General features: G+C 45.1%; 1 protein-coding gene across 8 annotated transcripts in view; it reads left to right on the top strand.

Moving 5' to 3' along the window:
* Nucleotides 1-952: 952 nt before the first annotated feature.
* Nucleotides 953-16,987, top strand: part of GAL3ST1 (galactose-3-O-sulfotransferase 1) — a 34,817-nt gene continuing 18,782 nt past the window's right edge. The window contains exons 1-2 of one of the 8 annotated variants that reach the window (XM_081892425.1): nt 953-1,416; nt 2,281-2,329. In XM_081892425.1, coding sequence (XP_081748551.1) covers nt 1,277-1,416; nt 2,281-2,329 — 189 coding nt within the window. In that variant the 5' untranslated portion in view covers nt 953-1,276. Of the gene's footprint in view, nt 1,434-2,272; nt 2,532-4,681; nt 4,762-10,025; nt 11,196-16,987 lie in introns of those variants that run through there. The other 7 variants (XM_081892426.1, XM_081892435.1, XM_081892434.1 and 4 more) reach the window with 7 other exon arrangements.

Below are 16,987 nucleotides of genomic sequence, written 5' to 3'. Positions count from 1 at the left end.
GGTGCTTCAACAGATAATTAATAGAACACAAGTGAGGCAAGTCCAGTTTAACAATGACAAGAATCTAGTTTTTAGCAGACGCAGTCAGATACGTGAGGCATGTCTTGCAAGGTGGCGTGTGGCCAGATGGCAGCAAGGTGAACTCCAATCTACTCCCCCTGCAGTTAAAGGGGGGGGGGCGATACTTCCATGCTTCCCATTCCCTTACTAAAGTGGAGAAAAGTTACACACAAGATACACTCTTGACAATTGCATTTGTGATATCAGAAGTTCCTTCAATACACATTTGGTACTCTGGTGAGGGTCCAATCTGACCACAAGCTGTTGGAAGGGTGTGGTGCCTCTGTGGCTTTTGCAGCTTTTGGGAGTATTTCTGTGTCATAATCACGTCCCTGTTTTCAATAGTGGCATGTTGGAGAATATGTAATAAACAGCATGTGCATGTATGTGGAGTCGTGAGAGATCCTACCCCACAGCAATGCTTCCGCATTCATCAATTCAGAGTAAAACATGGGGGCGCAAATGCATACCCTCCAAAGTGTCCCGATTTTCCTTTTTCCTCTTCTCCACATCTCAGAGAACAATTAAAAGTGTTCTCTCTCTCTCTCTCTCTGTGTGTGTGTGTGTGTGTGTGTAGGTGCAAAAACAGAGTCCTGCTAATACTCTACTGACCAATAAAATACCTGTACCAAACTAAGGAAATGATGAAGCTGGCATATGAGGCCCTTGCTATAATTCTGAAGGAAAAACGTAACCAGTCCGCTTTAAATTCTTGAATTGCCAGGCTTCAGCAGCCAGCCATTTTTAAGCGCTTGGAGTGTTGATTCCTTTATTGTAAATTGAGCCCTACACTGCCTATTCAGAAGTAAATCCCACAGTACTGGCTCAAGGTGACCCATGTAGGTGTGTATATGACGTAAATGTGTGGGGGAGATCAAACGCAGAAGAAGCTTCCTTATGCAGAATAGAATGTCCCTATTTTCATCTGATAAATGTTGGAGGGTATGTAAATACAAATGCGCAAATGGGGCAGAAGTGGTTGTGACCAGACCGCAGATTGGAGTAGGCCGAGAGAAGTGAAAGCTCTGGCTCTGATTTTAAGGCACGGCAAATGGAATTTTGCAGCCCTGGTCTCCTTAGGGCCTCAGAGTGGCTTTCTTTTTCTCTCTCTCTTTTTTCTTTTTCCATTTTCTATTTTACATATACAAGCGAAATAAAAACATAAACATATAATCCCCTTTGACTTCCCTCCCCCCACTTTGTGGATCTTAATATAATGATTTTCTGCATCTCAGAGTGGCTTTCTGAGCAGGAAAAAGAACCAAGGCCTGTTTGCGAACCAACTTTGGGGAGTCTCTCTCTCTCTCTCTCTCTCTCCATCTTGCTTTTTCATGACTTTCTAGTCTCAAAGCTACAGTTAGACACTGTTTAGAGTAATTATTATTATTATTATTATTATTATTATTATTATTATTATTATTAACTTATTTAGCTTCCTGCCACCATCAGCTTTCTGTTCTCAAAGCTATAATATGACACGGTTTGGGGTTATTATTATTATTATTACTACTACTGAGGGGAGGATTTATTTGTTTAGCTCCCCCGCCCCCCTTCTAGCCTCAGAGCAACAATTTGGCACAGTTTGGGGTAATTATTATTTTGGAGGGGAGGAAATTTAGCTTCCCCCCTCCCTTTCTGGTCTCAAAGCTACGGGGTATTCGTCTTCATCCCCATCATTAATTATATTGAGGAGTGGGGTTGGACTTCTGCTGTTTATTATCTTCTGTTTTGTTTGTTTCTTGAGTCGCAGGAGCGAGTGAGGCCTAGTAGTGGTAGTGGGGCGTTGGGCGGGAGCTGAAAAAGGCAAGCTCAGTTTGGTGTGACCAGTGCTAAAATGAGAGAGTTATGGTTGCTATGCCATAAATTGACCCATGGCAGACTGTTTTTACTTTCCAACTAGCCCTAACTTAATCCATGCTGACGCCTCATCGGTTTAAATTATTTGGATCCATTCCATCTCAGTTCTGTTGTGGTTTCGGGCTAGAGGATAGCCTGGTGAATTTCCGCAATCTGTAATATTATGAGGGAATAATTTTTAAGACCTAGTGATTGTGTGAAATTTCATAGACAGGGCTGTTTTTGTTCTTTCTACCAGGGGAAAAATTGTGATTATAAGCAGTTTCGAATATAAAATGAATTATACAGCTGAGACACAACACCTGTGATGTCATGAAAGCCAAAATACTTCATATCTGATTGATCCCTTTCCATTTTTTGTAGCTCTCAGGAGGACAGGAGTGATTCAGGTGATTCAGTGATTGCTTTCAAGGTAATTGCTTCATTTGGTCCATTGTAGTGAAGGCAATAATTTATCTCCCTGAAATAGAGATGACAGCTTGGTTGGCCCTGGAATATGTTGTCCCAGACAGCAGAAATATTGAAATATCAGGAGTTGAATTATGAAACATATCATCATCCTTTTCAGGTGGACTCCCTTATTCAGACCATTTTGTACTCCTGGCACCAAAAATGTAAGTTTCGTCCCAAGAAAATGCTAAGGGCATGCTCAAGATGTGTTCATTGGCAGAACCTTGGTCCACCTGGATCCCAGTACTGCCTACACTGGCTGGCAGTAGCTCTTTGGGGTTTTAAGAAAGGAGTTTTTGTCCCAAGACTTTTAGAATGTTGTATTATTTTATTGTTGTTAGCCGCCCTGAGCCTGGCTTCGGCTGGGGAGGGCGGGATATAAATAATTTTTTTTATTATTATTTATTATTCTGAGTAAATAAATATGGCATACATTTTCATTGTGAACTATTTTCATCATCTTTCATCATTACCTATTACTAGAGCTTTCATGTTGCCAGAATTTACAGAAAAAGTAACGGAAAACTCTTCCGTTAAGAGTTTGGGTGTAATCCTTGATGCCTCCCTTTCCATGGAGGCGCAAGTTACAGCAACAGCCAAGGCGACATTTTTCCACCTTTGCCGCATCAAGCAGTTGGTCCCTTACCTTTCCCGCCCCGACCTGGCCACAGTGATCCATGTGATGGTCACCTCCAGGCTTGACTACTGTAATTCGCTCTATGCGGGGCTGCCCTTGAAGCTGTCCCAGAAACTCCAGCGGGTACAGAATGCTGCAGCGAGGCTCCTCACAGGGTCTCTGCCATGGGAGCATATTCACCCAGTGCTTTTCCAGCTGCACTGGCTCCCGGTGGAGTACAGGGTCAGATTTAAGGTGCTGGTTTTGACCTTTAAAGCCCTTCACAGCCTAGGACCCTCATACCTACGGGACCGCCTCTCCTGGTATGCCCCACGGAGAGCCTCAAGGTCCATAAATAACAACACCCTAGTGGTCCCAGGCCCTAAGGAAGTTGATTAACCTCAACCAGAGCCAGGGCCTTTTCAACACTGGCTCCGGCCTGGTGGAACGCTCTGCCTCATGAGACCAGGGCCCTGCAGGATCTGATTTCTTTCCGCAGGGCCTGTAAGACAGAGTTGTTCCGCCTGGCCTTTGGCTTGGAGCCAATTTTATTCCCTCCCTCTTTCTTTCTTTCTTTTTTTTCTTTTCCTTCTCCTCCTGCGATGAGGCTACATTTTAATATTTTAATGTTCCATTATTTTAATGTTGTATTTTATTTTTGTTTTTAAGTTGTAATCATTCATCTTGTTTTTATTATTGCTTGTAAGCCGCTCTGAGCCCGGCCTTGGCTGGGGAGGGCGGGGTATAAATAAATAAAAAATTATTATATAATATTAATAATAAAACTTGGGGGAAAGAATTGGAGGAAAGATCCACTGATTTGTCACTGGAATAAAACCTTGGGGAGAGGTGAAGAGATAAGGCCCAATCAAGTGTTTGATGAAATGCAGAAGGTTTCAAGCTGCATCCATGCTGCCTAGCACCTCATCCCCAGGCGTGAAACAGGGCTTGGGAACGAGATAGTGTCTTGCAACATGCCCAGAAATCTTCTTCTTCTTCTTCTTCCTCATCCTCTTTGGCGATAACTTGTAGCCGACTAAGATTGTCTTCCATAAACATGGTCTTAACGGTGAGTCTGTAAGTGACTGTGGAGGCCAATTCTGGATCCACACGTCCTTCCACACTGGGGACATAGGTTTCTGGGCAGGAGTTGATCACGGTGAGGGTTTGCCAAATGTGCCTTTCTCTTAGCTTGTTTTTTCTTTCATCCTGCGTTTGAGCCCATGACACCTTTGGTAAAGGCTGTTCTCCAAATGGAGTGCTCACGACCAGTGTTTCCCACTTGTCAGTGTTTAGACTACTTTTTTAAAAATTTGCCTTGAGTCTTTAAACCTCTTTTGTTGACCACCAGCATTACGCTTTCCATTTTTAAGTTTGGAATAGAGTAGTTGCTTTGGAAGACAATAATCAATAACCCGAACAACATCACCAGTTCAATGAAGTTTATGTTGAAGAATCATTGCTTCGACACTGGTGATCTTCCTTCCTTCCAGTACAGTGGCATTGTTTGCCTGTCTTCCCAAGTGATGTGTACAATTTTTTGGAGACACCGTTATTGGAATCTTTCAAGCAGTTGGAGATGGCTTTTGTTTGTGGTCCATGTTTCACAAGCATACAGTAAAGTTGGTAGTACAATAGCTTTGTAAACAAGCATTTTGGTTTCCCTATGAATGTTCTGGTCTTCAAACACTCAATCAGGAGAAAACTGCACTCTCAGAACTCAGGTGATGCTGGATTTCGGCCTCAATGTCAGCCCTTGTGGAAAGATAACTGCCCAGGTAGGAGAAGTGATCAACACTTTCCAACGTTACACTACTGAGTTGGATTTGTGGCACTGCAGAGAGGTTGTTTTGTGCTTGTTGGTGCAGCACTTGGGTTTTCTGGATGTTGAGCAATAGGCCAAGCTTTTCATAAGCATCTGCAAAGATATTTAGGATGTTTTGGAGGTCATCCTCTGAGTGTGCACACACTACATTGTTATCAGCATACTTAAACTCTATGACGGAAGTTATGGTAACCTTAATCTTTGTTTTCAGCCTACTCAGATTAAAGAGCTTTCCATCTGTTTCCCTTCAACAAAGTGTAGGATCATGGCAATGAAAATAATAAATAGAGTTGGGGCAATAGCACAACCCTGTTTAACACTTGATTCCACCATGAATGGTTCACTTTGAGAGCCATTGTTACCTGCGATTGTTGCTGTCATATTATCATGGAGGAGCCAAAGGATGTTCACTAATTTATTTGGGCAGCTTTCAGAAGGACAGTCCACAGGGCATTTTGATTTATAGTATAAAAAGTCTTAGTCAGGTCAATAAACACCATATACAGTGGTTGGTTTTGCTCTCTGCATTTTTCTTGAAGCTATCTAGTGGTGAAAGACATGTCCACTGCCCCCTAGAAGGGACAACTGAAGGAAGAAAAAGGAGGCTACACATTCTTCTGGAAAGGTCTACCTGAATAAGAACTTGGAATACATGGAGTAGGCCGTGCTATCAAAAAAACGATCTTGTGAAACTCTTGTCAGAAGTCCCTATCGACCCAGACATGCAAGGCACCACACACAGTATTGGGACAGGAGCAGCTGTGTGGGGAGAGAGAAAGAGGGGAAAGGGGAGGAGGTGTGGGAACAAATAAGAAGGAAGGCACAGGCAGAAACCATTCACACATACTCAAGAAACTATTTCAGTTAGAAGGGGGGAGAAAGCAAGTAAAGAAAGTGAGCACACAGAGAAAGGAGGTAGAGGCAAGCAGCAGCAGCAACACCTGTGGAACTTGCACTGCCTATGGCTCAGCACCATAGATGCGAGTCGCCAGGCTGTTCCTGCCCACAGGTCCTCCACCTCCACTGCTCAGGAAGCATGTAGCCATTGGGAAAGTGGTGGGTGGGGAAGCCTGAAAAGGAAGCTGGCAGAGGGGAAACAAGGATCGCTGAAAGTCACTGAGCACGAGGGCAAATCCATCTCAGGGCTGGGTGCTGGAGTGACCACCTCTCCTCCAACCAAATAACCTGACACACATTATACCTACAAAGGAATGCCCCTGTAGTTGGATCTGACCAAATGCTCATCTAGTTCAGGATCCTGATCTGATAGTGGACAGCCAGATGCTCCAATGCAGGGATGGAGAACCTCAGACCCAGGAGACAAATGTGGCCCCCCAGTCCTTTGAATCTGGCCCTCAGAGCTATCCCTAGGCCACACTCCATCTCCTCAGTTCACACCCCTCTTTTTTAACCTTTTTTTAAAAAAATCATTTATTGCAAACATGTAGATACATCCATTATACATTAATAAAATGAAAAGAAAAAGAAAATAAAAAAGGGAGGGGGAAGAAAACAGAAAAAGAATAAAAACAAAAAATGGATAACTAACTTCAAAAAACAAATATTTTCAAATTAACTTCTACATAGGGAGTACAAGCCTTCTTTACACAGCTTTGGCTTGACTCGTTAATTCGAATCATGACTTCCCACTATCCATGAACGTACTTAGTACATCAATTTGCCCCTCAGATAACTGTATTTAGATGGTAAGTCTTGGAGAAACCGTCTGATTGTCAGTGGAATTCAACCTACGCTAAGCCAAGTGATGCTCTGGAAGCCGCCTTTTTCCATGTAATTTATAAAGACATCCCATTCTCTCCTTAATCTTTCCTTTGAGTGATTTCTTATTAGGTCTGTTAATTTGGCAAGTTCTAGATATTCACTTAGTTTTGAGAGCCATTCTTTTGTTGGTATTGTATTAAATTTCCAATGTTTCGCTATCACAATCCTCTTTTATTTTCCTTTGGTATGTCCGTAGTTCACACCCCCTCATTGGTCTGCTTTGCAACCTGAGTGATAGGAACATGGTTGACAATTGTGATTGGGTGTGAATGGGATTAGCTTTTCCTTTTGAGCACTTTCACTGACACAACTTCCAAACATAATGGAACATAGGAAGTTGCCTTGTATTGGGTGAGACCATTGGTCCATCTACTGACAATTTGTCTGGAAGCTGCTCCCCAGGGTTTTCAGACAGGAGACATTCCCAACCCTACCTGGAGATGCCAGGGATTGAAACCTTCTGTATGCAAAGCAGGTGCTCTACCACTGAACTACAGCCCTTCCCCTAATCCCATTAACCACGAAGGCTAGAAAATGAAGAGTGATAACTTTATGAATACAAACCTACAAAGTCAGTACTGAGTTCTGCAGAGAAATATGCTCTGTGAAGAATCACAAAAGCAATTGACTCTGTTTGCAGTGCTTTGTTTTGTTGGCACCCACATTTTTCAAGCCTGAGTTGGATTCTTTGCAGTCCACAAAACTGTTCCTTTCAGTCCAGCAGAACTCCTGACTGGCAGCAGATAGGAGCTGGCGGCCATCCAATCTGATCAAAAGTACAGAGCACTGAGACGGGGCCCTCCTCACTGTGTCTTCTTAACGAAATGACACGTGGGCACCCGGCCTGTCCATAGAATTTCCCCCATTCCTTAGCTAGTCAGCAGTGGTGGGTGGGCTGTTCCTAGGCTTGCAGATTTGAACCATTTAAACAGTGGCTGTCTCTCTGGCACGTCCTCTTTCTCTCAAGCCCTTTGCATTTTGTTTCATTTTACCATCAAGCGGTATATACATTTCATGAAATTAATTATGAAATAAATATAACATGAGAGTGTTAGAAAGGCAACAGTAAGAGGATCGCAAGGGCTTAAAGCTAGAGACCCGCAAGATTTGGCCCCAACAGCATTTAAAGCACTATGATGCCACTCTGAAAAATCATGGCTTCCCCAAAATTCAGAAGGGCAGAGGTCCCTTCATGGTAGGCAAACCCAGACCCTATCTAAGATTATACAAACTTCTAAGATTATACAAAGATTATACAAAGGGACGCGGGTGGCGCTGTGGGTAAAACCTCAGCGCCTAGGGCTTGCCGATCGCATGGTCGGCGGTTCGAATCCCCGCAGCGGGGTTAGCTCCTGTCTTTCGGTCCCAGCTCCTGCCCACCTAGCAGTTCAAAAGCACCCCTAAGTGCAAGTAGATAAATAGGTACCGCTTTATAGCGGGAAGGTGAACGGCGTTTCTGTGTGCTGAGCTGGTGCTGGCTTGCCAGAGCAGCTTCGTCACGCTGGCCACGTGACCCGGAAGTGTCTCCAGACAGCGCCGGCCCCCGGCCTCTTAAGTGAGATGGGTGCACAACCCTAGAGTCAGACACGACTGGCCCGTACAGGCAGCGGTACCTTTACCTTTACCTAAGATTATACAATAACCTCGTAATTACACAATAGTCATCATTAGAGTTGCATCAGAACAATCCAGGTGTTGCATTTCGGACAAATCTACTATTTCCTGTGCACGTACATGGGCAAATGTTTTGGAGGGCTCCAATATCTTATTTCAGAGCAACTTGTGTTTTCCTTGAAGTTCCATTGCGCATAAAAAAACTTGCACATCATTCTCATGAAACGGAAGCATCTGTTGTTTTCCGTTTCCCTAAATGCTTCTCTTTGGAGCATACAGTGGCTAAAAAAGGTCCTGTTTCATGCTGATTGGGCGGCTGTAGGAGACAGGCATTCTGCCGCAAGAGGAATAATAATGTGTCTTTGACCCATGACCCCACCCCTGCAATTGTGGATCGCTACACCACTGGTGCCATCCCTTTAAAATAGTTGCTCTTGATTTCAGTCTGACAGGCTAAAGCCCAGGCTGGTGCCAACTGCACAATGCATCTCATTCTGCACAGTAGAAGATGGGGTGATGTCTTTGGCAGTCCCAGTGGATGGGGGCAAGGCTCCACTGCCGCCATGTGGCCGGAAAGAGCACCCTCCTCTTTCAGCCCCCATCATCTTGCTCATTGAGAACAAAGGAGCCAGCGGGCTGCCTCTCCGGTGATCCCCGCCGCTCGTCTAACAGCAAAAGGAACCATTTGTTTCCGATGAACAAAACCACAGCCTCTTCATAGACTGAAGCCCTTGGGAAAGAGCTTCCTTGGCTCTGCTAAAGGGCTACATCCAGACCCGTTCATAAAATGTTGAAGTTAGAGGCAAGGCAGGCTACAGTTTCAAAAAGAAATGTTGCGGCAGAATCAAAGTGATTAAGCCCAGCCCTAAGGCTAGTTTCCTAATCATGCAGGGAAGGGAGAGACGCTTTCAACTGTGGCTCTTTCCACAGGCAATGGCTCTTTCCACCTGCCTTGCCTCAGCCTCCAACCCTAGCAGCCTTTCCCAGATCATGACTTTGAGAACAGCAGCAGCAGCTGGGCAGAGAATATATATGTGTGTGTGTGTGTGTATAACACGGGTGGCGCTGTGGGTTAAACCACAGAGCCTAGAACCTGCCAATCAGAAGGTCTGCGGTTCGAATCCCCGCGACGGGGTGAGCTCCTGTTGCTCGGTCCCAGCTCCTGCCCACCTAGCAGTTCAAAAGCACGTCAAAGTGCAAGTAGATAAATAGGTACCGCTCCATCGGGAAGGTAAACGGCGTTTCCGTGCGCTGCTCTGGTTCGCCAGAAGTTGCTTAGTCATGCTGGCCACATGACCTGGAAGCTGTACACGGGCTGCCTCAGCTAATAAAGCGAGATGAGCGCTGCAACCCCAGAGTCAGTCACGACTGGACCTAATGGTCAGGGCTCCCTTTACCTTTACCTATATGTTCTCAATTTCATCCTTTTACATGGTTTTTTATGTTGTGGTTTAGGGGAAACAGCCTTGTGGACCAGATTTGCCCCACAGGCTGGCAGTTCTCGTCTCCTTCTTTAATACCTTGTTTAAGTAGTACTGTTTTTATATGTGCTGATTTGTTTGTTTATTACCAAAACAAAGAAAGGCCTCATAAAAAAATGTTGGATCTTTCTTTAAAGTAATCTAAGGTGAGGGCTGTTACTCTATAATATAAGAACAAGTTCCAACAGTCAGCAGGTGAGGCTTTCAATAAGCAATAAAAAATGCTGGATCTTTCTTTAAAGTAATCTAAGGTGAGGGCTGTTAATCTATAATATAAGAAGAAGTTCCAACAGTCAGCAGGTGAGGCTTTCAATAAGCAATAAAAAATGCTGGATCTTTCTTTAAAGTCATCTAAGGTGAGGGCTGTTACTCTATAATATAAGAACAAGTTCCAGCAGTCAGCAGGTGAGGCCATCAATAAGTCCACAAGTGGGATGCTTCACTCTATTTCCTGCCTCAACTAGTATACCATACCTGCCCCTACAGCCCCCAACAGTCAGTCAAAAATCTATGGCCACTGAACATGTTCCAGCTTGCATTGTGCTGTTTTAGGGGTCCCTAGCCCATCATAACTCCCCCCCCCATATTTTCTACGCTTCTGCAAATCTTAAGGTTTTCCCGAACCTGTAGATCCCACTTCTTTATATGTAGGGTGGTACCTTTGGCCTCCATAAAAAATGGTCCTCCAGAGTGATGGTATGCTCGTGTTTGTGCAAGCCTCACCTTCTTATTGAATGGGAGCAGAGCGGGGGCATATTTACTGAAATCTCAGCTGACATAGAAACCACTGCCAGTCCTCGCCCATAAACCAACATACAAACCTGGTGCAGTCTTGCCTTCTTTGCCACCTAATCTGAGTCTTGTGCTGGCCCCTGAGCCACAGATTTATTTTATTTTTCCATGCTTTCAGCTGATCTGGCTATGGTAGGCTGCGCTGTGGAGAAGACTTGCTGGATTTTGCTGCTCTTAGCAGGAGAGCCAGGGAAAAGAAGGCAGTGATGGCAGGGACAATGTCTTTGTTGATACCAGCACTGCAGAGACATACAAATGATGCTGTTGTTCTTGGAGCTGGCTTGGGAGCCCGTTGTGAAAGAATTCTCTGTGTTCCCTGACGTGGGAAGAGAGAGGCAAAGCTAGGAGAGTCAGCCTGGGTTGCAGCAGGAGCAGCAGCAGCGAGAGTTCATTTCCAGAACTCTTGTCCTCCTGGGAGACAGTGGAAGGCTCCTACAAGCTTCCCAAAAGAGGAAGCTGGTCCTTGCAATGAGGTGAAGAGCCCTTGGCGGCAGTGGTGGTGGGCCTTCCTGAGGGTCCTCTCAGCTCCAGCAAAGACCCCCCTCTTTGGCCAAGGCTTGCCAACACCAGCAGAGGGTTTCTAGGATGCTGTAAGCAGATCTGCTAGCGGAGAGGCCATCCCATGTCGGAGAAGCATCCCAAAGTTTCCCTGGCAAACTGCTTTGCTGGTGGCAGGGCGAAGGAAGGTTTGCTGGAAGGTGCTTAAACTGAGGGAAAGGTGAAGTACGAAGACAGGCTGTTTGTTATGCTGTGTTGCCGGCAACAGAGGGGCAAGTAAGGCAATGAGAAGAGGAGGGGCTGAGGAGATGGGAGATGGGTTGGGAATTGGGCTGAAGGTGATGTCTAGTAATAGCATTCACAAATGACGTGCATTTGTGAATATTTCCGTGTATTTGCATGATGTGAAGAAATTGCACTGTGTGTACCTGCTCTGAGAAACTCTTTCCTCTCTTATTATTCGGCATGTTCCATGCTTAACGGTGTGGGACTTAGCCCTGGCGAATACTGGCTGAAATTGAATCTTTTGTGCACAGGTTTTGCATTTATTTATTTATTTCTTCCTCTACTTGCATTTTCCTGCCAGTTAGCAACCCAATAGTGCCCTTAGGTTAAAAAGAAAAAGTTTTAGACTGAATACCCAGAAGCCCAAACAGGAATCGGGAAAATGGAGTCAGACTGGTTTGGGGTTTGGGTGGTATGGGATGTGTTTCTATCCTTTTTCAGCCATGAAACACGACAGGTTACCTTTGAAGCATATTGCCATCTCGCATCAACCCAGTGGTGAATGTGCAATTAAATTTATATCGTGCAAGCTTTCGTTTACTTTGTTTAGTTCCAGTTTACTGCAACTAAAAGGGATCGTCTTTATTCTTGTCTTTCCAGGAGAAAGTGATGTAAAATAGTGGTTGTTTCTGGGGCAGTGAACATTGCTGTATGAGTGGCTGTGTTTTGCATGTTTAAGGGTGTCATATAATAATCTGAATCATAAACTTTATTATTTATACCCCACCCATCTGGCTGGGTTTCCCTAGCCACTCTGGGCGGCTTCCAACAAAATATTAAAATATAATAGTCCTTAAGATATTAAAAGATTCCCTAACCAGGGCTGCCTTCAGATTTCTCCTAAAAGTCTAGTAGTTGTTTTTTCCTTTGACATCTGGTGGGAGAGTGTTCCACAGGGCGGGCGCCACTACCGAGAAGTCCCTCTGCCTGGTTCCCTGTAACTTCGCTTCTCGCAGTGAGGGAACCGCCAGAAGGTTATAGATTGAGGGGGGGATCCCCCTAAACCCTAGGAATGAATAAATGCTAGGATTTTTATTAATTGGGATATGGATTAAAACATAAACTGGAGAGCTGTGCCACCTAATTCAAACCAACCTGGCCGAGCTACAGCTATCAAGAGAACAATAAAGGCCATTAACAATACAAGGGAACTTCCCTCTTGCCCCTAGGTGTAAGGAGAGACTGGGGATTTGGGAGGTTGCCAGGGTAACTGCTTTGGGGGAGGGAAAGGGGTTTCTGGGAGAGAAGAGGAGGGGAGAGCCATCTTTGGGGAAAGCTGTTTGCGGTGCTGCCTCTAGAAATGGCCATGCTATAAGATCTGCACTCCCTCCATGCAGACTGAAGGGAGGGATAAGGTGGATAAACCATATTTAAAGCACGACAGTCTCTGCCGTGTCTTCTGTTCTCCAAAGGGGCACATGGGCTCTTGCCACCGCTTTGCAGAGAGAGGGGCAGGCACCCGGCTTTTGTAACAAATCCCATCGTACATGCAGTAGTTCTATCTGACCCTCACGGACAGCTACCATACTGTCATTGGGGCAAGAGGCAGGGACCGATTCTCACTTCTAGTAGAGAACTGCAAGTTCCTTGCATAAAAAAGGGACCCCCAGAACTGCCTGAGTGGCTGGGTCACTGCAGGTTCAGTTCCTTCTGAAGCATATTAATTATTAACCCTAAGACTGAACGGAAAGTCAGTACAGAGGATGGGCAGTAAGAGTATGCACGAGAGATGTAAATCTAACCCTCGAGGCGGGCCTGAAAGTCCATATTGGAGTATGTCAAGAGAAGAGACGCTTCGCTTCGTGCAAACAGGTATATTTGGAGGAGAGAGCTATCAGTGGCTGCCGTCTATGATGCCTCCCACACTTGGAGTAAAAATGCTTCTGAATGCTAATACTTGGAAGCCACGGGAGGGGAGAGCACTCATGCTCAAGCTCTGCTTGCAAGCATCTAGTTGGCAAGAACACTGCAAGAACAGGATCCTGGACTAGACGGTCCACTGGCCTGATCCAGCAGGCTCTTTAAAAAACTGGGGTTTTTTAAAGGAGAAAATCAAAAAGAATTTTGAAAGGGGGGTTAATTTTTTAATAATAATAATAATAATAATAATAATAATAATAATAATAAGTGATTAATAATAGAAAGTGTGTGAAAATGAATAAAAAATGAAAACTAATGGTATTAACGAAAAAGGGGGTTGTGTATGTACCGTATTTTTTGCACCATAACACTCACTTTTTTCCTCCTAGAAAGTAAGGGGAAATGTCTGTGCGTGTTATGCCTGCGGGTGGCGGGGGGGATCTGCTGCAGTCGTGAGCAGAGGATCCATGGTTCCCCTTCCTTCCCTCCTCCGTGGTTACAAAGCATGGATCCACATGGATCCTCAGGATTTTTGCATTGGGCTGCTCCAAACTCACTGTCAGATCACATGTCTGTGGCCACAGCATGAACCACAAAAATCATATATCCACTATTTCGTTTAGAATATTTTTTTTCTTGTTTTCCTCCTCTAAAAACTACGTGCGTGTTATGGTCTGGTGCGTGTTATAGAGCGAAAAATACGGTAATTAAAATAATGTATTGGTGGTAATTTTGACTCACAGGCAGTTGAGACCCAGAGACCGCGGGGGCTAGATGTCGGGTCTCTGGGTTAGGACTAAGGCAGTAGTAACAGGAAGCGGCCTTCAGTGGTTCAGGCCTCCTGCATGAACACTGTTGTAAATAAAAATATGCCTTTTTCCCTTATGGGGTATCCAAGAGCACATATAGAGTCCTTACATAGGTTCCCTATTGGTAGGAGAAAATAACAGAGGCCAACCAGAGAATATTGAGAAGCAAAGCAGCTAGTAAGCTTGATCTTTATTGATCTGTTGCAACAGGGTGTTCCCCTTATATGCAGGAAAAGAGGAGGACCCACAAAAATGCTGTGCAAGGGCTTATAAAGACTTTTGAAATTCCCATCCTGTAGATCAAGACCACCCCCAGAAACATTATACATACATCACAGAAGGGGTTGTCAGGGAACTGCCATTGCAACTAGCGGAGGAGGCGAGGCTCCACAGCGATGCTGGAGAGGGGCCAAGCAAGGAGAGAGGCAGGTCTCCGGCTGGGGGAGATAATCAGCGCTACACCAGGGATAGAGGGGGGCCGATGGGGGAAGCAGAGAGGAGGCTCCAGGACTCTTCGCAGGAGACCAGCGAGGAGAGCACAGGTCCTCCGCTGCCCAAACCCACCCTGCGCAGAAGACTCGCGCAGGGAAAGTAGGCGGCGACTTGGCGTCAAAGAGCTTCTTTGCTGGAAGAGGTTCAAGAAACGCCCACTGACGGATTCTGCTAGCGACTGAACAGCCACGAAGTGAAGGGCTGTCCAGCCAGGAAAGGTTTAACCAGGCCACCTAGCCAGGAGTGGCGGCAACTTACGCAGGAGCAACCCCATATAACCATTACAGGGGTGTAAACTAAGACCACCCCTCAGATACATCACAGAAAAGGTGGTCTTAAAACAGAACATTTGCATGTTGTTTTTCTCCTGTCGCTTGTTTATTTCCTGTCTGGCAGGTTACTTGATTGGATTGCCTGGGGAGCCTGGCCATTCTTTTGTAGTGGTAAAATACTTATTTCTTGGGCCAGGTCACAGGCTCACACCCTATTCATATCTTAAATTCATATCTTAAGACAGGATTTGTGAGGAAAGAGACAATGGGGAGACTTTTCCAGTTTGACCTTGCAGAGAAAACATTTGGTCAGTTTAGGAATCAAAATGGTTCCAGGTTGGTCTTCCTGTGCTGACCCATGTATGTGCGGTTATGAACATTACCATATATCTAAGACCATAAAACTCCTAGCACATTACCATTACAGTTATTCAAAGAAAAAGAAAATAATAATAATAATAATAATTAATAATAAAAAATTATTTTCCGGCAAGGGAGGTCCCACGCTGCATTTGTTTGTCCCCAGGCCGGGTTCCCGTGCATGGTTCCCCCCAGGCCACAGCCTGCTCTTTTTGTGGTAGCAGCCGGGGATGTAGGCTCGGGCCAGAGCTAAGCTGCACGATTCCTCATGGCCTTCCTGGCCCCCCTGCTGCCCTCCTACCTCTCTCTCTTGGTAGTGGCTGCAGTGGCAAGCTGGTCTCCTTTTTGCTTTTTGTTTTCTGTTCAGCTGGGCTGTTGGTAGGGTGCTCCCGGTCCCGGTGGAGTCAAGGCTGCTGGGGGGGGGCTAGGGGCTCCATGTGGCCTCCCTGATTGCCACGTTGGGCACCCCTGGTTCCCCTCCCCCATCACAACAGTGGTGGTGGCGGCAGCAGCGGTGTTGCAGGCGCAGGGAATAGCCAGGCAGCGCTGTTGGTGCTGGCGGTCCTCAGGAGCTCTACGCGGCCGTGACGCTCACCATCTTGCCCCGCCAGTAGTCTTATGTTCATATGGTTATGAATTTGGGGGAGCCTTGACTCTCGTAAATTCCTGGGTCTAGTTTAATTGATTAAAAAAGGTTAAGGACCCCTGACAGTTAAGTCCAGTCGCGAATGACTCTGGGGCTGCGGCGCTCATCTCTCTTTAGTGTCCGAGGGAGCCGACGTTTGTCTGCAGACAGTTTTTCCGGGTCATGTGGCCAGCGTGACTAAGACGCTTCCGGCGAAACCAGAGCAGCGCACAGAAATGCCGTTTACCTTCCCGCCGGAGCAGTAACAATTTATCTTGCACTTTGACATGCTTTCAAACTGCTAGGTTGAGATGAGTGAAGTTCCACCCTGAGTTTTGAAATAGTGTGAAGACAGTGCCTGAGTTTTTGTCAGGAGGAAGTTTTAGCATTTCAGTTAGATGTGGTGTAACTGGGGGGGGGGGGAGCATGTCAGTCTGCAAGTGGTAGCAAACTGGGGGTGGTCAGAGTATGATGTGGGCTAATTGTTTGAATTAGAGGCAGCAGCAATGGGAGAAACAGGACCCTCTTGGGGTGTGAATGCTATGGACCCCTCCTTGATAGCTCAGATTGTGTGTGTGTGTGTGTGTGTATATATATATACCATATATCATAAAGATGGTGGTGGGGTACACATTTTTATTCTTATTTATTTATGACGATTGCTTTGTCAAAATAAAATCTATTTAAAAAATAAAGTAACACTAAAATGGCATTAGCATGGAGGCAACCCTCTGGTCATTATCTATGATAGTGTGTCATAAACTCCTACCTTTTAGGGTTACCAGAATGTAGGGGTGGCTGAATCTGACAGTTTTGGATTCTCTGATTCTTGTTTTTCCAGTTCTCTACGGTTCCACATCAGTTTGAAAATTTTGTAAAATAGGTCCTCCTGAACATTCATCAGAATTCTGGTGCAAATTTCTCTTCTTATACACATTTTTATATGCATTTTTGCTTAATATACACATTTTGGCAAAGCAATTTCCCCGTGTATCTTGCATTTTTTGTGTGCTTTTTCACTAACGCATTCATTTCTATGCATAGTTTACCCTGCATTGTTGTACACATCTCCTGGCTAGAGAACTGCATTGCAAAATTGTGTGAATTTTCAAGGGTGGCTGCCTTTTGGTTTGTGTGGTGTTTTGGAAAGTAAAAGCTATATAGGTTCATCTTTAAATGCTAACTGAATCTCATTTGTCCCCCATCCATACCAAAATGTAACTTTTTTCTCAATTATACACCGCAGAAGGAAACCAGAGCACAGAAACTAAACAGGAAGGAATTCAGTGACTAAAGAACAATTTATAAA

This window comes from Podarcis melisellensis (genome assembly GCF_964234715.1).
Source record: "Podarcis melisellensis genome assembly, chromosome: 16".
NCBI classification, from domain to species: Eukaryota; Metazoa; Chordata; class Lepidosauria; order Squamata; family Lacertidae; genus Podarcis; species Podarcis melisellensis.
Note: the sequence above shows the minus strand (reverse complement) of the source record. Positions and strands in the feature narration are given on the sequence as shown.